Here is a 25270-nt window from a genome sequence, read left to right as displayed (position 1 = left end):
CCTCCTTTTTTTAAGAATCCAGCTTAATACCTGCATGGTAAAGGAAACTCAAATTTGGTTTTGAAGTGTAGGGTTAATTGTTTACTGGCCATAAAATTAAATCACTTACTGTTGATTAATTCTTTCACTGGGTTATTAATAAATGGGTAATAAAATTTAGAAAGATAGAACGAACGTTCCATTGGCTACTACACTAAATATGATTAACTCATAACTGCATGATTTCAAACTCTGAAAACAAGTAAGTTCACTGACAAATTCTTTCCACTGCCCCCCCCCCCCACCAAAAAAAAACAGTAACAGACAGCAACCCAAGTGGTCATCCTACAGTAGAGCCAATGACACCGAAACATTGCAAACACATTCAAACTGCATAAAAATATACAACATGTGGGGGCCAGTATATAACAGGGGCAGACCTCCTTAGACAATGCAATGTATGTGCACTAAAATATTAATTACACAATGTGAAAATAATGATATCATCCATGACCACTCCCCCCCCCTACCCTCCTTCTGATTCCACTATACATACAGAGAGTTACAGTGGTGGCATGGAATCATGTACTATCAGGAATATGTAAAGAAATGTGAGAAAATTATTCCTACTGAAGAGTATGCAAACATGCATCACTTAGGTTTCAATGAAGCATGTTTTTTTGTGAAGAATCTAACAAATTAAATAAAGATATGTCTCAGATGTACTGTTATCTTCTTGAGAAACAGTGTTACCCTTCTGGAAGGTTTTACACTTTAATTCATGTAGACCTAAAAAAATTCATGTATCTTGTATCAGTCACTGACAAAACATCTACTAAGCTTCAACGAACAAGTCATTGTGAAAAGTCACCTTTGCACAGTTTTTTAGTGGTCAGATTTAATTCATATAGGCCTACGTAATATGGGACCTAGCCTTTATCGACTAATCTAAGTTAAACTACAGCTTATATTCCATTTCGGCTGTTTTATCTCACCTGTTTTTCATACTGTCTGTACGACCGTGACCGTTTGACGCAGTCTTGTCTGGCACATTGTTGTCCATCGTATTAGCCGATTTTACGAATTAGCAAAAAGAGAAGGCTAATTATCCAAATAGAAGCGACTCAGAAAGGTTTGGAAGGGTTTCTATGTAGTTGTAACTGAAACACCGGGCACTATCTTCGAGGCTTCAGTTGTACACTGTACATAACGCATGCCTTTCGTTGAGTAAAGGTGACCTTAGAGGCAGACATTGCGCAATATAGCGACCATGAGTCACTTTCGACCAATCGAAACACCTGCAGCATGTAACCTTGACTGAATAGAGGGCGCGCGTGTTTGTTAGAGGTGCAGAAAAATTATTTTTTGCACGGAAATAAACAAGTTCCCACAGAATGATTGCCCACAAATTTACACATTGCCCTTTTCATATGAGTATTAATGCCTCTTTATCTCAAAACAGCGATATGCAGTATAGTGCTGTTTGAGAGTGTGTCATGAATAAGCCGACATATATGCTCATATTCGATGGAAATGCAGCATTGTCATATTAGTCAAATTTCTTGTGCTCGATATGAGTATTCACCTAACAAAGCCCATAAACAAGTGATTAATCTTATGCATTTATTCCCAGTTTACTGGTATGAATACCCATATTTGCTGTATGGAAATGCCTAACAGTAACACATGCAGGGATAAAATGTTTTTGAACAAGCAGCAAAAAAGAAAATGTTTGTATTTGATATGGGTAGCAATGCCTCTACATTTGTAGCAAAAGCCCGATGTAGCACGGGTGGGCTTAGGCCTTAATTGCAAGTACGCTGGCGTATATGCTCATATTTACTGGAATGAATTTCCGCATATTAAATTTAACATCATTTCTATACAATCAAACTTTGTCACACTAATCAGAAAACATAATTAAAATGAAAACTGACCAAAATATCACTCTGTTTGAACAACACAGAAACATATTCTCTGTGTTTGGTATGGGCGTATATGCCTGGATAATTAATCGATAGTCCTATGTAGCATGGTTGTGTTCAGTTGGGTCTCTAAAGCACGACTGTCATGAATGCTCACATTTGCTAGAGTAAATTTCGTCATATAAATAGGCTTACAGCAATTTTATGTAAGTTTTCTGAAGTGCAACTACAATATAGGCTAATGATCAATCGACCTTATTTGATGTGATGGAATATAATTTGTTTTTGTAAATGTCACTACATTTTTAACATACTTAACAGAACCACAATGATTGTTTTTGATATGAGTATTCTAGCCTCTCCACCTTTAAGAAATTCGTATGAAACTAGTTTGTGTTTATGCCGTTACTGTCATTTAACTGGCATATATGCTCATATTTGCAGGAATGAATTGCCTTACATTAACATAGTTATGCTATGGAGGTGCATTTACCGGGAACTCTACTTCATCTAAGTTGTATATTTAAAAAAAAATACATTAAATGGTCTCAACGCGACCCTTTTTCAAACAAGTAAAAAAAAAATGAATTTGATGGTGATTGTCTTCATATTATTAACTAAGCCAAATGTAGTATGGTTGGACAAAGGCCTTTATTGCAAGTATTCTAGCTTAATTGCTGCAATGAATTTCCTAATATTAAGGCAGTTATCCCACGTCAGTTCTGTACAAAAAAATCTGCCACACTAATCAAAAGACCTAAAATGCCATGCAGCATGCAGCATGCAGCAAGGTTGTTCCGGGGCAATTTAGTTGTTATCCATGATCCAGATTTCATGCTTTGAAAGGGTCAAATTGATAAATAAAGTTAATGCGTTCTGCATCCCGGGTTGAGTGATCTTACAGAAGGTGGAGTTTCCCTCCCCATTGAAATTTTGTTTCCATAATAAACGTTTGTTAGAGGGGAAGTTGTGCTATACTATTGTAGGAAATAATTGCTGTCCATTACCACAAAAACAAAATATAAAAAGAAATTACACCAAAAATCAATTTAACATAAACAATGTATATATTCTCCATCAAAGCAAATTTAATCCATAAAATATCAAGTTATTTCATCGAAAATAAATTTTCATAAAATCATGACATTTGAACCACTATTCCTAGCATGTCAAGTCGGTAAATCAACAAAAACGGAGATATGTATGCCTATCCATCCCAACTGTACACCACTATGATATGTTACCTAATAACTTTCGTATGATTTCATTTACTTTGGTTAATATATTCCCAGCCATGTTGGCTGCATGCAATGCTCATTCAAACGTTTGATCTTTGTTGCGAATTGATTGCATAATAATTGGACAATTGAAGATGACATGGTAATCACAATCAGTTATACTTATTATTCTGTCAATGAGTGAGGATTCACAGTTTGCACCATTTCCTGCTACTCTCTACAAGTTTGACGGAAAAATATAATTGATGAAATATGACTCAGGTTACGAATTAATTTAGGTTTCATATTTTCCTCAATAAATAAAGGTGATGCATCTTCTAAAGTTCTGCTGAATTTGCACTAGGAAATCAAATGTTACATAATAACAATATGTATATAAGGTTTTACTGGATGCTAATGGCATGCTCCATATTTATCATAAAATAACACTGTTAGCTGGTTGCAGGGCAAGAAGCACAGAATTTTAAACTTAAACATGAACAAGACTACATTTATGGTAGGTTGGAGTAAAGTTTTGAAGGGTGGTATGTACTGTGCAAATAATTGATGACTGGAAGGCCCCAAATCTGCCATTTATTAATTGCGGTTCTCGGCAGCTCAAGTAACGTTAGGAAGGCATCAATGCCACCGATTGACCAATAGAGGATTTGGTATCGTGGAGTGCAAATTTGCTTTGAGCAAATCTGCAGTAATGGTCAGGTTCAATGATGTTATGTTATGTAGGTATCATAATAAACAATAACCCTGGGCTACAAAACTCAGACCTTGTAGCCACCTGTTTCAATATCTGTATGTAGCATGATTACCTCACTGGTTGGGAAAGAGCTTTGTATGTGCCAGTCAATAGAATTCTTTCACAACTTGCAAAATCACAAGCACATCACAGGTAGCCTACATGTAATTGTATTTTTTTCTGCTACATGCACATGATGCAGGTTAACAGTACATACTATATTCATGTTGAAATACAAACATGCAAAGATATCTCTTTATGTTGTAAGTCTGAAATGATACTGGACCATTGGACAACTTCAACACGCTCAATGGACAGAAAACCACCTACTGCTGATGCAATAAAAGGCTTTGAAGTGAAATGCTGATACTTTCAAGAGATGCTCTGCAATGTATGTAAATACAGCTGGTGCTTATTTTGACTGCCTCTGCACTAATGTCCATTTTATGTATACAAGAAGAAGTAACAATCCATTGGAAGGTACATTGGGCCATGCACCACTCTCAACCTGGTGAGCAAAATAGTTAATCTGTGCAGGCAATGGCAGAATGCAAAGGTTTTGTAAAATGTATGCATATTTATCTCAAAGCCTTTGTATCTAGGTATTGACCTCACACTGTCTTTGACCCCATGAACATCTGTGGAGACTTACTCACCATAGGGTACCTAAGAAAGACTTTTGAAGTTCAAGCAACATTTCCTGCTGAGATGTAGCATTTTTAAATTTTTCAGACTTTGACCTCAAATGAATTTGATCTCTATGAAAAACAATTATTTATTCAATTAGTGCTACCTACATATTAAGTTTGGAGTTAAAGTAACTTTCCCTTTTTGAGATTTGGACTAGCTGAGGCACTCTTTGTCTCGACACCCCTCATAAGCAAGTTCCTGCTTGCAGGAGGATCTAATATACATACATACAAACATACACTCTCACACCTACACCACATACCCATTCCATAGGTTCCTTTTTGTGTTCCACAAATAATCAAAGAGGGCAATCTGATCTGCTTTTTTACCATCGAAGGCAGCAGATCACATACCCCTGGGCCTTTTTTTGTCAATTCATATTGAGCTAGTACATTTCAAAATATAATACCTGCATAAAATAATAATAATTATGTTAATAATAATACCTGCAAACTTCAATATTTTTATGTTATGTAGAAACCAGGTATTATTATAACACAAAAATATTGAAGTTTGAATTACTTTCTGAGGTCCATATTGTAGGTTCACATAAAATTTACTGTGTAATTGCATCAGGCATTGCATTGCCTGCACAACTATGGAGCATATCGCTAGCTGTTAGTAATCATGATTGCTGTAAGACAAGCTATCATCATCAGCTTTGTTAAAGGGTATGTGAGCTGAATCGCAAAAGATCAGTAGTTACCAGTAAAAAAACTCTACAAAGGCCACTATTGACAGTGAGCTGTACATAGAAGCTTAGCTTAAGACCGCACATCCTTAGCCTGGCAACTGTTGCTATGAAAACTCAGATATCTGTATATAGCCCAACTAGCAAAGGAACTACAAAATCTCATCCTCGCTATGAGAGCAATAAGATAAAAGGAAAAAATAATGAGAAGAAAAGAACAGTCTGCTATAAGTACATTGAGAAGTGCTACAACAGTCAGGTTATACATTTGCATTATTGCTAGGGAAAACTGTATTGATCAGTCTTCCAATGTGTCATCATCACTTAAGAGCAATTCATTAGCTTCAATGTTAAGATATCCTGCTACTGCTAATTGCTCAAACTGTAATGTAGCATTTTCTTCCAATTGTTCATAATAACTCTTCTTGTCATGTAGCAAATATTTTAGGCCCATATTTGCCAGTGATCTACTCCCTTGGTCCAACTTTGATATCTCAGCCTGGATGATAGATTGTTCCCTCTGGTAAAAATGGAGAGTGTTTTTCATCTCTGTTCTGACAATTTCTTCCTCTTCATGGCCTCTGTCACACAGATTCAGAGCATCAATGGCCTTTCTCCGAACGACAAGGGGTATTTCTTGATTATACTGCAAGCAAATACATTATTGATAGGAAATAAAATAACTTTCAACTTTCACTACGTTGGTTCCAATTATTATCCTCAGGAGTCAGGATCCACCCCCCCCCCTGGAGTAAGGTGCCCATTTCATATAAGTAGGTCACTGAGAGCTAACAATGCCTTAACACCTTTTCCAAAGTCACTGTTAGAAAGTGCTCTGACTTTCTTGCATTCCATTAACAACTTGAGTGATGAAACAGTGGTCAAATGCTGAGAAAACACTTTGGTCTATCAGTATATGGGGTATGTAATGGTTCCATGAGCCCCGATATGGAAGGCTCTCAAAATAATGAGATGGTGTGTAGACTTAATAATGTGGATCATGAAATGTACACTGTATATTGAAACAACTACTCACACTGAGTACATCACTACTAATGAGATGGTAGAAGTCACTTGAAGGATCAGCAACCTGAGCAAATGTTACAGATTGCTGAGAGGCAAATTTATTGTTGAATCCACGAATGGAGCTCTTCAATGAACCAGCAGACCTTTTCAGCTGCTTTGCCACTCTCTGTGCAATAGCCTGTCCATCTGTATCATAAAGAAGTAGAGCAATCACTTACACAATAATATATTTTGGTGATTCAATGACAATGTACCTGGGAAAGATTGACACAGTTGAACATCAAACCATTCCCATCTAACAAACTTACTCAGTGTGTTTGTTATTGCCCTAATTAATGAAATATTTTGCAGGTTTAGTGTAAATAGGTTATTCATAATATGCTCTTCAAGATATTCCTGAACTATATTTGTCAACTCATCACCAAATAAAGATATTCCAGTGATGACTTTCCTGTATCCTGTTTAATGCATAGTAAAACCTGTGCAACATGAACAGCCATCACCACATGCATCATATTGTTAGTCACTTTTGTGTTTCCATCGCTGAAACTACATGCATACCGAAGAACAGCTATACAAAGCAATGCAGAGTACCTCAAGTTGCATGTCTTTCAAATAAGTATACGTATCCTCCAAATCAAATAGTATCTTGAAACCTTCCTTACTATGTACTATAAATCAAGCCACATTCTTACTGAGTGCATGTAAAATCATATCGCCCAAGTTGTTGTGTGCTATTGGGTAGGTTATTCATGAATACAAGTTATACAAGTGCAAAGTTTTTACTTTCTAACAGTATCTGATATAAATGCACCAACTGGTAGAATACTTGACATAACACAGATGGAGATACCAGTGTGTACATACCACTATATTTACGTGATATTTCTTTGAGGTAACAGTATTCTACTGCTTGACTTCTCATCTGTTCCTGCATGGCTTTCATGCTTCTGTTCTGCATGTCTCCTGACACATCAAAGTACTCAGGGGATTCTTGAGACCATCGGACTGATATGCCATTCCTCTCTTCTGTTTTTGCTAATGCCTCATGCACCCTGGAGGTAACATCAAAAGTTAGTAAAGAAAAACATACTGAACAAAGTTTATCATGATTTGACTGGTTTTGACATACAGTTATAGAACCACTGATCATGATATGACACTTACATGATATTAGAGATACTCATTACTTACAATTGCTGAAATTGCAATATACTTACTGTCTTATGTGTGAATTTGTTAGCATAATCTGATCTTGGTCTTCACATAGCGCTAGATCCAAACTAAATGAAAGAAATAAAACGAAGAGAATTATGTTCCCTATCTCCCAAGTGTAATGACAGCATTATACACATATAACCAAGTCTGCACCAGTAGAGACAATTATGCCCAATTTAGCGCATAAGGTGCATAAGAATAAATCACCTGCACAGTGTACTCAATGTGGTACACCTATGTATACTTTAGATTTGCCTGAACTTCCTTTTCAGTCTGTGATATACAAGCACGGTATCGCACACAGACACGCACACGAATGCAAACAAATATGCACACTCACACGGCAGCATGGTTTATACAAAGTTTATGATTTTATTGCAACGAATGAGAGCAAAATGTCATAACATACCACAAAGCGTGATACAGATCCAGATTTTTAACGTAACTTTCTTTCCAAGAAAGATTGATATCTGAAAAGATGAACGAAAGATACTTTCTCTTTTGGTTGATAAAAGCAATGTTAGCAACAAATGCAGGTACATTCCGTTAAAGGTTACATACAATTTACATACAAGCTCTACCAGCTAAAACATATTACATGTGCAGGAGCTTGCAGGTAAAAAAAAAACAATTTGCATGTAACTTTTGTTTCGTTTTTATGCCCTTTCGAAGATTCCTTCACTTTGAGAAATCTGGCCAAGCAGTATGCATTCCAGGGATACAGTAAAGTAACAATTTAGGGAAAAAATTGTCAATCTTGAAAGATACAGGAGAAAGGAGCCTGGCAGCTGACTCTTATTGTAAAGGATAATGACAAATGAAGTCTTAGGACAATTCATATCAAATAGATTCAGCGTAAGATCAATATATTTTAAAAATGTTTCAATATAAACAAATCTTTTTCAACAGCAAACTGTTTGCTCTGAAGAATAATCTGTCAAGATCAAAACATCAGGCCTAGAATTACTTTTGTTGATATAAAAGGTTTTTTTAGCATTGTTTATCTTATTAGTGGAATCTTGACTGAAATGAAAAAGTATAATACAAAAAGCACAGCAATTATAAAGATCTACCCTCTTCTCCAAGCAACAAGCCCTGAAGTATTGAGAGAATTCATAAACTCACTTTTGGATGTTTTTTGCTTCTTTGCCAAGATTGTTTTTGCTTCCTCACGCCATGAATTAATGGTGTTCATTGTGACAGAAACTATAGGAATAATGTGAAAGAACAAACATGTCATAATTTTACATCTACTTGCCAATATATAGAGAATGCAAAAAGAGCTAGGATGGAAAAAATAAATCTGAAACACCGCTGCAAGAAAAGGCTATTGAAATATTGGAAAACTAGTGGTGCTGTTTTAAGTCATGAAAGACTGTGTTTGATGCTACAATTGTAACTTACATTCTTGACAAATGCGACTTAATTCGCTTTCAGACTGTTTGGTGATATCTTTTGCCTTCTGCAATGACACACAGAGGAAAGTGCCTAAATTTGGAAAAGGAAAAACAAAGAATAGTATAAATATCAATATTATTGAGTGGAATCATTAGCAATTATAATGGCTCACAAGGTCAAGAACCAATAATATAGCAGTATATAGGCCTACCTCACTCAGTGAGAGTTGCAAATTAACTGGGAGGTTAGGGGAGGGGGGAGGGTTAAGGAAGTGTGGTGACTGGTGAGAGAATCTTCCAAAATTTTGTTTCTTAGATTTTGTGCACTTGGGGGGGGGTGGGGAGCAGGTGAGTTATAGCAACTATTCATTTTAAAAGGGGAGGGTTGGAGAGGATGGTATCTGTAGGTGACTTACTACATTGCTTTTTCTTTCCATGGTCCACAGGATTGTCCACACAACAGGGTTCTACAAATGAGAACTTTAATTACTTACCTTAAACCTTCACTATGCAGCTAACCATGCATCACACATTTGCCAATTTTCTGTGATAAAAATGCTTCATTATGCAAATAAACCCAAATACCCCATAAATTGGCAATTAATTAAATAAATTTGGAAACAAGATACTCTATAAATCACCATTTGTGACCAAATGGCAGGTTCTGATATTGAGTAATGTGTGCATACTTAACTTAAAAGTGATGAAAGTTTGACTTGTACCTGTTCACTTTTCAGCTCTATCAGCTGAAACTTCTAGCTAATGCAGGAATAATCATAGCATGTGTGCAGTAATCAGGGTTGTGGTGATTTTGATTCACTACGGAAAAAAAATCCTTAGTCTACTTTGCTCCTGATTTTATTTGTGAAATTACCTAATACAAGTATGGTGAATCTTAATGTAAACACTACCAAATTTCTGCTTACATATCCCAGTGCATATAGATGAGATGCCTGTATCCATAATGTATGTCGGCCTACTACCACACAGACTTGTATCCCTACAATGTGTTTGTGGTGCTGGCTGAAACAAAAATCATCACAATATGGTGATCCTTTGCTTTTCTTAGTTATGTCACAAAACAAATTTTAATAAGTAACACATATCAAGACTTAGCCTACAAAACCAATTTCTCTGTAAGTGCTGCAAATCACTCAAATTGCATAATCTTGGAAGTTCATCAATTGTGTATTACTGAAAAAATTGGTTGTGGCACACAGTATTACTTAGCAGAAATGGTCTGTCATATTATTTGAGAAAGTTGCCTTACTGTACTGACTGAGATAGTTGATGCGTATGCACATGGTAGTCTTAACATCAATAACTGATCATGTAAGGCGCATTCATTAAAGTAACTCACTAAGGTTGGCAAGTTTGCTTGCAGAATAATGCAACAGTGCATCGCTTAGAAGATCGATCCTGTGTGATTGGGTCATCTCTTTGGTGATATGAGAGAACTTTCTCAGAAATGACCATAAACGTTCCATACACTCCCCGTCCGTTAGGCCAAATGCCTTCTTCCATCTTGTGCTATACGACATCTACACCACCAAAAAACAACGGAAAATGCTGATTATTATTCATTTACAGCAAAATTCACAAATCTCTATTAGTCAAGTAAAGGTCTGGTGTATTGGCCCTTAATATAGCATGCCAGCACTGAATAAGTCATTACTCGCCACATCATCTGATGTGCTTGATCTACCAACCAATGAACACATTGCTTTAAAGCCAACACACATGTTCTCTGTACAAAAAGCATCTAAGCAGAATGCAAGCAGAGCAAACTGTACAGGCTGTCTAGCCTGTGAGGTCACTTACGAATGATGTTATGCAAAAGCAGATTTTTTTTTCAAAATATAACATGCACTGACAAGGTGATATGGGAGCACTGAAGTTGATAGATCAACAAAATGAATTAAGACCAAAACTTGATTTACAAATTTCTGCAAATGCCCCAACTCCCAGCGGACTAACGAATAATGCAAAACATGTGCTCTATTTATACTTCTAGTACACTAGATTTTTTCTTATCAACATTCTGTGATTTGAATCCACCAAAACCAATATAATACTGGTACCTACTTTAGGCTCATAGTCACATGCACAATTTGAAAACTGTAATGGTCTCCAATTGACTCAAAGCACACACATTCACCTGCACCCAAGCACACACACACACCCAATAAAAAAAGTATGTGTACATACATACTCATACAACTACCTCAGTTATAAAACTAGGTGGCATATGACACTTGCAAGCCTGTTCTGAAAAATGTATAGTAAACCAGAAATGCTGTATGAGAGGAAGCAGACAATTTGTCAGAAGCGTGCATGTGTTTACCTGGCAATGAAGTTTATGTCCATATGCATGAAATACAGGCAGTGCCATATCAAAACCTCCCAATTCCGGCATATTCTTCTGTGGACAAAGAACAACTGTTGATGTTTTTAAATTCAAAATATAAATTGATAATTCTTACCAAATGTCATTGTTCATCTATTGCAATTGTGGAGAAGCATATTTTGTGTTTTCACAAAATGGCTGATGACTCTTACTGAAAGTGAACTTTGACCTTAGCTTCCTGAGCACTAGTAATGCCCCTATTGTGGTGATCACTGTGATACATTTTCACGACAGAATGCAGGAATAGTAGCATTCTATTTGTAGTTATTGACATACGGATAGGCAGACGTACAGACATGGTGGATAGACAGACAGATGGGCAGACTGATTGTCAGAAAGATCTATAGACAGATAGTTTCAGATAGATGGATCTGAAATTGGGCGATGTCTACGTCGGATACTAGTGTTAGCTAAGAATGTGACGCATATTTTCCTCCTACATGAAATTCAATTAATACAACAATGTGCCACAACGCATTAAAGGAATAAGATTTAGAATTCACTCTGAAACCTAGATTAACTCTACATTGTGAATCTGTTTCCAATGGTAAGGAAAATACATTACGTATTGGGCATATTGTATTCCACATACATACAGGTGTTAGAGGTTCGCACCTTAATGTGTCCTTCGAATTTGCACGCAATATCATAAATGACATGATAGTGCAATGTACTGCCACCAACCAACTTCTTTAACAGTAGTGCCGGGTATGCATACCTGCAAAAGGAAAAATGACCTAAAAGTGTTACCATGGAAAAAGCTGCTAGTATACCTTTCAATTCTTGTGCCCTCTTAGGACTTGAGAGAAAATTCTAATTGTTAGTTCAAGGCTTTAATAGGATGATCCTTATCTAGAATAACTGTGGAAAGTACAGAGCTCATATCATACCATGGCAAGTCTATTAATTAATACAAGACTGCTTTTGCAATATAGGGTGCTAAATTTAGGCCAATAATGCAGATCTTCAAGTACTGATATAATCTAAATCTGCAGATACCAGTGATTAGCTATGTATGACCAAATGATCATGGTAGGCTGTATACCTACGTTCACAATGTGTACGTTCAGTAATATATAATAGGGAATCACCTGTGCATGTACTTGTGAGAGTGCTTATGTTGCGAAAATAGAAGTGCTAACTGCAAGTCGATTGTTTTCCCAATTCGCACACATAACATCATTCATCTAATAGATGCGCTCAAAAAATGGTGCTTTGAGTGAGAAACTGGTGAATATTTTAAACTAGATTTGTACAAGCAGAAAACTTTCAAATGGGGACAAGTTTCACTTGGTTAGAAAGAGAAATAAGAACTATGAGGACAATGTATCAAAATCTTCCATCAGAAAATGCTTTAAATTGTTCACTAGAATTATCCATTCCCTTTTCATGCTTGGGATGAGTAAATAGAAGAGCATGATCAGAAGCAATCTATGCTACACCAATTTCTCAGACATACTAAATATACAGCAGTTTGATATCTGTGCAACCACAATGGCCAAGTTACACCACATCAACATATATGGTGTGTAAAGAGTACAGAAACCAATTACATACAATTTAACACGCAGCGTATGGAGGGCATACACTTTTCGATTCATGTGCAGGCTTCTATAGGATGACAAGATCATTGAATGCATTAATTCGATTGTGGATACTCAGTGTGCTTTGCACCTCTGATGCATCTTATCATCACTAAGAAAAGATGTTTACATCTCTAAAAGGATATAGTAGTTGGGTCTGAAGAAAAGCATAGTCTTCAAATAAAAAAAGGGCAAAGAACAGCAGTTCAGGACTTCATTCAGGAATGCTCACGACAACCACCAGCATATCTCATTGTGTTCATGTGATGAATAACCTTCAAGAGTTACTACAAACAATGCACTAGTTTCTGAAGTATGCAAACTAAATTTCATCCCTGATAGTCAAAGAGTTCTTGCAAGTCGAGTTTGACATGCAAATGTGCCAAATAGGTTTGAAGTTTTGGTTTACATCACTTGAACTTTACTTACTGTATGTCATCATAAATCAAAGCAACACAAACATTATGCATTTGTACTATGCCTACTAATCCATTTCATCAGACCTATCGTCAAGGAAGTGTTTGTGGCACAGAGCCCATGAAAAGATATTTCAGTAATTATATTCCTTTGTTTAAGATACAATAACTTATGGAATAAGATTATGTGAGAAATAACAATTTTAATAAATTTGATTTGTTTATTTTTTTACATCTGAATTAAATTTCTCACTCAGAGTAAATTATATACTTTTGAGAGAACTTGAGTTACAATCATAGCACAACTTGATATACTCACCGTTCACCATGGCGCATGCTTAAGAAAAGGCGAGGAATACCATGTCTACATGCACAGCCGAATACACCCTTTGATGACAAGTTTGCGGATTTGTTCTTTGAGCGAATTGTATTGGCTGCCTGGAAGTTGCTACAATCCTAGAGATATGACACAAAATACAACACTATGTACATCAAAGGAGATTGCACATTTCAAATGTGGCTAAAATGAATGTACTTGAATAATGTCTCAAGAAGTTCAATATTTTTGAAACAACTGAAAACAAGAGAACACAAAAGAGGATAGACTCGAGTGCACCAACTGTGCAAAACTGAGAGACATACTTGTTACATAGATTGCAAGTGTAGGAATGCAAAGATAACAATTATAGCCATTTGAGGGCAATAACTCTGTTTAGTTAGATAAACACCCCCCCCCCTCCTTTTGTCCGAAATGATTTGGTTGCCTGCAAAAGCTGTACCATTTGAGCTGATCAGAGTTGCAGATATATGGTAGACTTCAGATGAGAGAATTTTATGTATATTTTTTCTTCAATGAATACAAATAATGTGTTTCAACAAGAGAAAAGCTCAAACTTCTCATTTTGGACACAAAAAACCCAGACCTGAGTTAGGTCAGGAAGACAAACATTATTGTTTAAGAATGTGAGCTTATCATTGGATACTACATCATTAACTGATCATATTTATCTGAACTTTGAACTAGGCAAAAAGAAAATACTTGAACTTTCAAAGTCTTTGTTTTCCAAGTGTGTAGGTCTCCTACCATAGTGTCTTCTTTGTTCACTTCATCAGATTGGTAGCTGTCTACAAAAGAATGAACTTCTTTATCATCAAGGAAGTACCTTGTAGAATGCTTCGGTGGCTGTGAACTTGTGCCTGAGTTGCTCTTTCTGACAAGACCAAAATTGGCATCAAAACTGACAAAAATGTTCCCCTCTTCCTATTAGGGGAGTAGAAAAAAGGAAAAAGAAAGATTACCATAAACTGTAAATGAAATTGACACATGTCATTCTGCATGTAAATAGTGGTGGGATCAACATAAAACCACATGTTTACAGACACAAACCTCTTGATAAAGATGGCAAGACAAACAAGATTGATGAGGGATTATGTATTGTAATAGGCTTTAATCCACGCTATTCTGTCCTCTCAAGGGACGTGATATAAATATTACTATCTGCTTATAATATTTTCAGGATTCCACTTATTAAGTGTGCAAACAAAGCATCATTTAAATTTGGAGAGAGTGCAACAAATCTACTTTTCATGCTTGATTTAAAATGAAATGGTTCATGTATGTTTATTCCAACACTGTAACTTCATATGCTTTCATGATAATATATTATTTCTTGTTACTTTTTTAATATTAGCAATGAAGGCAAAAATTAAAGCAACACTTTGCATTTGTTGCAATTTTCCACTTTTTTGACATGTCCATAGAGGTTTTTACATATATCACTCACAAAACAGCAAACTAAGATATTTGCCAAGTTTTTCCCTGCAAGTCGCATTAATTGGCGAGTAATTAAGGACATTTGCGGATAATGAGAAAAGTGTATAACGACAAAATCCACATTTAAAATTAATCGCATGCAGTTCCCCCAAAAACCTGCTAGTTTGAATTCAACCAATCAGAGATGCAGGTTTAGTTATGAGCCGTTGCTAAAAATAGATTCAAACGTTGCATTGGTACAACCAGGGAGTTGTTATGGAACTCCCTGGTACAATTGCCCAACGGAAAAAATCTTTGAGAAATCAAAGTTGAAAGTTGTAAATTTTTTGACTTTCTATGCCACCATTTGAAGTAAGATTTGAATAGATAAGCTAGTTATGTATGTCGTTATTGCATCGTGGAGTCAATGAGGTTGAGAAAGTTCATAGAAAAGGACGCAAAATGCTGCTTTAAGACACCCTGTGATATGTTAAGAAGTATTCTCCAATGTGTGATGGACAATTAGTGATGGACTTCAGCATTGGTTCTCCTGGTGTTAGCATGAAATATCTTTGAATGAGCTGTCACAAATATTTAGAGCATGCAATAAATATTCCAACTAAAAATTCCACTGTAGAGAAATTGAAATTTGCACTACAGGAGCATTCTATGCAATAATCATAACTACAAACTTTATAGAAAAGCAGAATACCCTAACAATTTAATTTTTTTGAGCTGTAGCAAATTTATAGCTACATTTTTGCCCAAAATTGACAGCTGAGAATCCAATAATTTATAGATAACAGGGGGGGGGGGGTGGGCAAGTGAATCCTCAAGATACAAAATGATGCAAAATGTTTAATATTAAAGTACTTAAATATTTGCAAACATTTCTTTGTATTCCTATTCTTAGATCAGGAACGGCATCGTCATCCCCTGTGCTGCCAATAATTGAAGGATTCCTGTAATGCAATTATAACTTACCAGTAGCAAACCTTTGTATAAATTGAATGCAAGTGTTAAGTAATTTATATGATTAAATTTAGGTTTCACATTACCTTTGGACAAGCGGGACAAGATGTTCCATCATCTATATCAAGACCCTCTCCTTGTAGGTGGCTGATCAAAAAGTAAAAGTGACGGAATTCTTCAAAGGTCTCATCTGTTAAGGTGCGATACAGGTAGGATATCTGAAAATTCAAATGTTAGTCGGATACAATTTTTGCTTGTAAATGAAGATATAGGAGATGTGCTAACTTAATGACTGTAAAGCAAGCAGCACATACCTGTTGGTCAAAAAACTCCTACATCAATGCCTGCATGTTACATACCAGAATATCCATGAAAATCAAAGCTAAGATATGTATTTCCTTTTGGCTGTTTAAACTGTGTAAAAAACAACTTTTTATTTAAAAAGCGAGCCATCTTAAGTATTAAATAAGACATTTGTGAGATGCGGTGGAGTGCCCTATGTGTGCTCAACTTCAAATGGTTACTCACTGATAAAACAATATCGTATTGTTTCCTGTGAACATCAATGTGCAGTCAGTATTACGACATGTTAAATTCTGATTCTATTACCTAAAATTCTTACCAACAAATTTTTTTCAAGACCCACATCTAGGGGGACACAACAAGCTGCAAAGTTAACTTGACACTCACATCGTTATCTGCTATTCCATGTAGCCACTTCAATGATTGGCATATAGACTTAAGAGAAGATTGGGTCTCCAGTAGAAATGTTGCAATCCATTTTAGCAAGCAGATACTTATTGCACAAGTTGGATTCCTCGGACTGGATGGCCAATAACCACATCTCACAAGACTCTCTGTATCATTTGTGCAATGGCAAAAAGTCACTTGAATAGAAAAAGCCATTCCTGCAATGGTTAAAGGGAAAAGGGAGGCATGCTTAAAGGCATTGAAGACTCGTGCACAAAGAAACATCTCATGCCGGTCATCTGACCTAGTTTCGAATGAAGTGTAACAGAAGCGTTTTAGGCACCACCATCAATCCCAGAAAATACACACACAGTTTGCTACCGTAGGTACTGTAATTAGACACTTGTGCACAGTCTTTACATGCAGCTACAGTCAATACCCACAACACAGTGTACATAGCAGCGATGGACATCTCAGGGCTAGATTAAAGATAACAAGGTATCACGTTTCATTACTGTCTGCATTTTGTAGCGGCACGAAAAAAAATTCACTTGCAAGCAACAGAAAGTTTACTTTTTCTGATGGCAGCGGTTTCAGGCGTGTCTTCAATGCCTTTAATCAACAGATCACCAAACCCTTGTGTTTGATATCTATTAGGTTTCCTTAATGCAGGGGAGAGCGATGAAGGCAAAATCATACCAAGTAATTATCGTGGTTCCCTTTCTTGAGAAATTGTAATGACTTATGGCATTATTATTAAAGGCTGCATAAGAACATCATCAATTTCAATCGACAGTGAATTCTGATTCCAATACACAAGAGCAAAGAGGCACATATAGATTACAACTAGGCCTATACACACTGAAGAGGAGACTCAACAAACACAAAGGAGATCACAATGGTTATAAATAGTTTCTTTGCAATCTTCAAATAGAGAATAATTTCATAGTTTGTTTGCTTCTGAGCAAAAATTTATACAAAAGCTCAACCTTTTTATCCTGAATATATCTAAGCTAACCCCTTATTAATAGAAACAATTTTATGTGTATAGCATGTGTATGTAATCCCATGCAGTATCATCATACCCATTTTAGAGAAATTCTGGTTGTCACATTTTTGCAACTACTGTACACTTCAACATATGTGACCAAATGTAGTAGGGCGTGGTTAATATGGAGAAACATTGCAATAAATCCACCCGCAAAGTATGATGATAATGAATTACTCCCTCGTGTGGTTATCCCACACAATAAAGAGTCACAAACCCATATCCGTACATCACAATAATGCAACATGGCATTATCAGTTGAATGGCACAAAGAAGCATATCACAGCATGGTATTAAACAGTGTATGTATTCCACTATGGGGTGTAATAATTCTTACCATGTTTGTCAAATAACCTCATCGACTTCAAATATTTCTTGTTACAACTGTGTTGTGAGGCATTGAGCTCTCTGCAGAAGTTAAAAGTTGAGCGGTATCCATTCTGTGAGCATTAAACATAAAAAGCAAAAAGATAGTGTTATGCTCATCACTTACGGTAAAGGTCCAAAAAAGTTTGGTCAAATAAAAGCAATTTTCATTTCTTGAAGATTTTCATAATACTGTGCAGCAGGGTCCTTTTTAATCTCTCCAGAAGGTAGTTTTAATTAAGAATCTTGAAAATTTGTGTACTACCCCAACTTTGAAGAATGCCAAAACATCTCATTGTATTACAAGGGTGGTGTAGAAAGTTTATGATGCTCCATATGTGCAACATTCCTTGTAAATGGTTTTTTGATGTTGGGGGGGGGGTGCAGATGGGAGGTGTCTTGAGCAAGAGAGGTTGCCTTGCACAGACTGTTGCATTAAATAACATGTCTTTTTATTATCTTGGATCTTAGAGTAATGTCTCTGTCTGCCATGCTCATTATACTTTTTTATCGGAATATAGGGCACCAGATTTGTAGGCCCCAAAGCAGACTCCATGAAAAATGGTGTACCAGGTGTGGGTGTCATATATATTCCTCTTCCTGTACATGATATTACATTAATAGGTTGGATATCATTGAAATTAATCTACAGGCAGCCTTCTACGAGACTTGCATGCATTGAAGTAGGTTACACTAAACTTTTTCTGTTTAAATTAACACAGTTAGTCACTATTTATCCAAATTTACCAGAAATGATCAACCAGTAGCGAATAGGTCTCTTCAATGCCCCTCTCCCGACCCCTTCCCTGCATGTTATTGTGTTACATAAAGCTCAGCCTAGTAGAGTACAGTGTGGTATTATATAAGGTTATGATCGATACAAGCATGAAAATCAATTGTCCTAACCTGCAGTTTAATCTAAGTAGGAACTTCACAGAACATCATAGTTTTTTACACAGTATGACAAAATGTGTTACATTCATAATTCATAAAAGATCATATTGTAATAGGTGCATGAGAATCAGAATTTGTAGCTTCATTGAGTGTACTGTTTTAATTCATCCATGCCACTACCCATTACAGTACCCTAGAAATGTAACCATGCAAGAACACTAGAAATTGGCATATACTGTAAGTTCCTATTCAGAAACCAAAAGCTAGGAGGAACTACTGTTAGTGAAAGCCGTGATTTCCATACTGTAAATCCCACCTTGGGATCATTCAGTAGAAGCTACCAAAAGAAATCATGAGTAACCATTTTGTAAATTTGCAGCATTGATGTATACTACTGTTTTCAATATCTCTTTCAGAACAGCTATCTCTTGGAGCCAAATGCCAATGCAGAAAAATTAGTCACGGGTCAAATTATATATTCATTATAAGGTTATGAGTTTGGGCATGAAATAATGATAACCCGTACTTGACAGGACATACAGTACATGTGCAAGTACTGTAATTACAGATCACAGCGCACAGACCAAAAAAACTACTTTATTGTGATCCAATTTCAGGAATTGGCATCGCAGTGCCAACCCCTAAACATGGCGCTAAAGAACAAAGCCACATATTCTCATTATTTTTTTTTACTTTGTGTGAATATAATATATAATTGGTTTTGAAGTTACTTGTGTGTAGTTTGGTAATCTTCAACTAGAGCATTGGCTACCTCAATCTGGACGGGCTGGTGTAAAATATGCTCTCTGAACACACAAAAATGGCTTTTACCTTAAACTGTACTAAATGGTGGAACTGTACATTCTCTCTGTGACTTTCTACCGCACACTCCCCGCAGAAGATAGGTCTTGAGGTGCAGTCTTCACACATTACTGGTTCTGAAATTACAGTGTTGCAGGAATCACACATGTTGGAGCTTGGGGCAACTGACTCAATGAAAGCCTTGGTAAGCTTGGAACGAAGTGCCTGCCAAGCATTTGCAGCTTCTCTCTTCCTGTTTCTCCAGCCATCAGATGATTGTGATGATGATGATGCTGACAGAGTACGAATACTGAGTTCTCCTGTGAGAGGGCTTGGATCACCTTGATGGAGCTCCTCGGTAGCAGGTGGATATGGGTATGTCTCCCCAGCAAATAAACTGCTCTCAGGGTATGTCCTAGTCAAAGGGCCACTCCTCTCCATCTGTTGACTACATCTTGTGTACTCAAATGGGGACCTCGTCTGGGTCAGGTCGTCGTTTACCTTTGTATGGAAAAACTTTAATTTTTGTTTTTTCATTGGTGGCTTCGGAGGCATGATACTCTGTGAAAAGATGATGACAAGTATTTTTACATCTTTTTTTACAATCCTGTACATGTCTGGCAGTTGGTTTTACTTTTCTTTGGTTATATTGCCACATGCAAGCTTGAATGACTTATTGTAATTTGGCAAAAAACACAGGCATTATTTTAGAGCTTTAGAGAGTCACTTCTAGGTTCAGAGGGATGCTGAGTAACCAACGTAACATTTTATCGAAGTGGTGAGTAAGCACGACTTTCTATACAAATTTGATGTGAGAAAGCTTCTCCTCTGTTGCACAATATAACAGCTGTGAAAATATGTGAGTCATTTAACTACAATGTTTCCTAGGTAAAGTTTCAAGATATAAAAGATATAATTTCTATGCATGATGCAATGGTTATGTACACTAATTAGCGATTTGTCAAATCTTCCCTTGAGGTATCATGTTTACAATGTTTTCACAATTTAACCACTGTTGACCCAAATGATCTCTGATCTTCACTACAGCTCAAAAAATAATAGGCATCTGGTACTCAATTGGGTGGTACACTTCATATCGCATATGTGATTTCTCCAAGCTTCACTTCTTGTCAGATGCTAATAGAACTTGACTACCTGAAATTAATGCCATCTGCCCTTTAACTAATTAAACTAAAAACATAGATTTCAACAGTTTAATCCTATATATATAGTGGTATGTGGAACATGATCTGCCCTGCTCTGTGCCTATAAATTCCTGGGCAATATCCTTGCAATATCCACACTGGTGAGCTGTCTCTGAATAGTCTTGAGTTGTGAGACCACGTGATACATTTGTCTTGTTTATCAAACTGGATGGATAAAAGATCCATGGTGCAAATAAAAGCACATCAGTTATCAAATAAAATTTATTCAACAATTTAGAAAGTGTAATATTTTATAAAAAGAGAGATTTTAGTGTGGAAATGATCTAAAATAGATATTCAAATGATGCCCTTTGTGAAATCCATACGTAATGATGTATGCAGGCAGGTTTCCACAGCAGACAACATGCTGTTCCCTAGCAATTATGAACATCTAGCCTAATATACTACCTAAACTATTGTTGAATATTATAAGACTACTCAGGTGTCTTCCATTGGTGGAAAGCTTACATTGTCCAACTAAGTACTGCTAGCTAGGATGCCATGACAAACATGGAACAGTTAGATTTTTCAGATAGTGGTAATAGAAGAGCATTGACCTAAGCCTAATATCACACAGCAGCAGGGAACAAACTGTTTATGAAAAGAAGCTTGGCACTATAGTTGTACGTGGACCAATGTCACACTGAAATGTCATTTCTACACTACCCTTCTTGTGGGCCTATACTGTACTGAAGTACATTACAATTACTGCACCGTCGGATATTGGGAAATAACAACTGTGCCGCCATGGGATATGTCACATGACTCTCCATGCAGGGTATGTGCACACCCACTGGCTAACAGATTTGGTTTTTCAACTGTCTGGTTACCAGCAACTACATGTAATCACCAAATGTGATAATCACACATACTGTAAACAAATTAGCAGTGACATTCAATTAGTTGCATACAGATTGATAAGCTGAAGAATTATCACCCCTTTGAAAACTAGCTAGAGCAGACATTTCTTAAGGGGCAAATTTCATCTTCCAATGCACAGAAGACCTATCTTAGACTTAGCAAGTTAGACTAAATAATATTAGACTAGATAATGTACAAAGAATTAAACACCGTACACAGCAATACTTGTGTTGAAAACTGCACCACCTTGACTGAATTATTGGCATTTGCAAAAAAAGAAAACAGCGCTATGTAGGACACACCTTTAATGTCTTTGACAGGCTTTCAGTTAGGTTTATCACAAATAGTGGCCATTTTTGTTTCCTAGCATTATACAATTTCCAGGGTAGCTGTTAATATATTTATGCCTATGCGAGAAGGAGAAAAGCTCCTCGTCAATCTAGCACCAAACTCAAAAGAAAAAAATCCTATTTCCTCTGCCGTAATTGCATTCAATTTTACCCCTGCAAATTACATACGAGTGTTCCATAGTTGTTTCTCATGCATTTAGTATATATAGTTTACAGCTCAGCTCAAACCAAAAGGTTATACTTTGCAGTGACAAGGTATTAACGATTGCATCAAGTACCTGTTTTTGCCGAGACTTAAGGGCAAGGACCGACAATTTGGTGCTACATTGCTTAAAAGTGATTCACCTTCTCGTACATACTGTAGGCCTGTCTGTCAGTTTAGTGACCGTTTAGGCCTAACATAAATGTCACAAAAATATAGATGGTTTCTTCAACTACACACCCTTTAGGAATTAGGGTCAAAAGGGGTACTTACCACTTAGAAAAGTGCATACCTTTCCGCCATCATAGCACCATGGCGGTAAAGCACTTTTCTATGATGGCGGTAAGACTAAGAGTAGGCCTACATAACTGTGGTTAGGGGTAACGTTAGTATGTAGGCTAGGAATAACAAGGAATGGATTGTTAGGATGGGGTAAAGATGGGCTAGGGAACAAGAAATTCCCAGAATTATGTCCCCAAATAGGTCTTCTAGAATCTGTCAATTTTTATTTTAATTCAATTACTTCAACCAACCATTGAACATTTGAAGACGGTGTACCTCTCCTTCCATGCGATTTAAAGTAGGTTTCACCGGAAACACCGCCTCCTTCAAGTTCGATCATGCTGGAAAGTCAGCAGCTAGCACCATTAGCAAAAGTCGAAGGACTGCAGTACCACACCAAGACCAAGGTACATTCCTGTACACCAGGGTAAAGTACTTCCTAAAATGTACGTTTCCGCCCTAGGCAGTGCCATGGTGGAAATGCTCGAATCCTATGGCGGAAATGTATGGCAGCATGTACCTAGGCTATGGCGGAATAGCACTAGATCAAGATTCGGGTTAAATACTTCTAAAGTTTACTTTTGTTATGGTAAAGGTACCTGGCATAGAGGCTGTACGACTTTAATAACATAGTGGGTCTTGTGTTAAATTCTGGCCATCAAACACTCCAGCATTTGCAAAAACAAACGGGTATACTGTACTAGCCTAGTAGTAGTAGTAGTACCTGCCGAGTCATTATGCTGGAAAACTATTGTATTACTGTTACTAGGCTAGGCCTAATTTAGAAGTGAATCTGTTTTGTATCTATTTGAGACTTGCACACACTCACCAGTCCGTGAAGAAGGTTTCAATTAAATGGATTTACCAAAACGATTGGAGAAAAGTTAAGATACCTTCTGAATCTCGTATGCAGTTTAAAATAACCGCTGCCGCAGTGTGTCGGCTACGTGTTGTGCCAGAGCCGACAATGCACTCCGTAGTCCGAACGGCTAGGGAGTAGTCTTCGTTACCCAGCCGCCGCGCATTTTCAGCTTTCGGGCTCGTAGTTCAACGTGTAACAGCTTTGCAGTAGTTACTGTGCCACCTGTAACACATGTTACCGTGTTACGAACACAGCACAGTAGTTACTGATGCACGGTGGTGGAACATGAACAGTAGTTACTGTACTAGCTATGAGTATCGGGTGAACAGAGCCACACAGACTCCATTCTTTGCAATGGCTCGCGGAACTGGTACTCGTATCAGCAACGGAATTCGAGCCAACATCACCAACAGTCGCGGACTGTGTTTCTTTGCACAACTTCTCCTCTCGATGTCTCAGTTCTTCCTCTGGATATTCTGATTCGAAAAGATACGATTCCAATCCAAAGGCTTCCATTTTCTTTTTTTCAAGATATGTTCTCGACAGTAAATAATTTAACTTTTGGAGTGCAATGATGGATAGAAGTAACGCTATCGCTAGGACTGAGTATGCGCTGAAAGCAATCTAAACACGGTAAAACCAAATCGTTGAAAAGATCCCAAAATTTATATTTCCACTGATACTCGTTACAATAATAAATTGTATGCACTTTTTAAGTATTTTTTACTGATCAATAAAGACAAAACATATTATTTGATCGATATTTTATTCAATACTGTTGTTGAAAGTACAATTCTAATTATTATAGGGATTAATTATTTTTTTCTTGAAATACGCCAAGTGGCTCGCTTCCGTCACGGTACATCCGGGAACTGGCTCAATTCAAACAAAATGGCGCGACACATGAACTACATTCAAATGTTTTTTTTCATCTCAAAGAAGGGATTTTTATGCCTTTCTATTTTTTTTTTTACTGGAAAGACCATCTGTCAAAACGTAAGAATGGATGCAAAAAAAAGCTAAGGGTTTATTTCTCCTTTAATGTATTGAATGGTTTTCGTAGTGTATCAATCACAGGACGTTACCATAGCAACATAAATGCATCTGTCTTGTCTGTCCTCGATAAGTGTCTCAGTAGGCGATTACACGTCATATGCAGCTTCGGGTAAGCGAGAGAGCGCGTCGACCGCTTTTACCATCTCCATGACAACTTAGAAAAACATAATATCTTCTATAAGATAGTATACTCACTACCTAACCTTTCCTTAAGTTTTCCGATATTAGATGGGGAAAAAAATATCCTCAATTTTATTATGCAAATCATACAAAATCATTCCTGGAAAAATTGGGGCTCATAAAGCCGAATGGATAAACACTTGAAAAAGTGGGCTCTGCAGGTGTCGAGATGTGTGTGTGAGCAACCTTAAATATATTAAATCAGTGATAGGTATACAAAGTTGTTGTCTAGTATATCAACATGGCAACGTGCTCTTGCATCGTCTGCTGTGTTTGCTTAGTATGGGGGCAACCACAATCGATTAAGATTATATCATAATAAAGAACTTAAAACCGTAGGTCGATAAAAATTCAAGGAATCTGAGTTGATTGGGAGGTTATAGTCATATTTGCAAAACTTCTTTTACTTGAAAATAATATCGACTGAAAATATTGAACCTTTTTT

The 25270-nt window shown here is 36.7% G+C and overlaps 1 protein-coding gene across 5 annotated transcripts; it reads right to left on the bottom strand.

Moving 5' to 3' along the window:
• Positions 1-2948: 2948 nt before the first annotated feature.
• LOC139979613 (uncharacterized) lies at positions 2949-23911 on the bottom strand. 5 transcript variants are annotated; one of them, XM_071990585.1, is made up of 17 exons: positions 22979-23911; positions 19858-20388; positions 18104-18206; positions 16719-16936; positions 16115-16246; positions 14388-14564; positions 13623-13759; positions 11920-12022; positions 11242-11319; positions 10258-10438; positions 8905-8988; positions 8626-8706; positions 7910-7970; positions 7503-7565; positions 7150-7337; positions 6293-6468; positions 2949-5902 (listed from the first exon to the last, which is right to left on the bottom strand). In XM_071990585.1, the coding sequence occupies exons 1-17, from the start codon at positions 22979-22981 to the stop codon at positions 5555-5557; spliced, it is 2664 nt and encodes an 887-aa protein (XP_071846686.1). In that variant the 5' UTR covers positions 22982-23911; the 3' UTR covers positions 2949-5554. The 5 variants fall into 5 exon arrangements, with proteins under 5 accessions (XP_071846686.1, XP_071846688.1, XP_071846689.1 ...); XM_071990587.1 differs by having other exon boundaries at positions 23557-23911; XM_071990588.1 differs by having other exon boundaries at positions 23621-23911.
• Between the last annotated feature and the right edge of the window lie 1359 nt (positions 23912-25270).

The sequence above is a fragment of the Apostichopus japonicus genome, chromosome 14, assembly GCF_037975245.1.
Source record: "Apostichopus japonicus isolate 1M-3 chromosome 14, ASM3797524v1, whole genome shotgun sequence".
NCBI lineage: Eukaryota > Metazoa > Echinodermata > Holothuroidea > Aspidochirotida > Stichopodidae > Apostichopus > Apostichopus japonicus.
The sequence above is the reverse complement of the archived record's forward strand: the minus strand, read 5'-3'. Positions and strand labels throughout refer to the sequence as shown.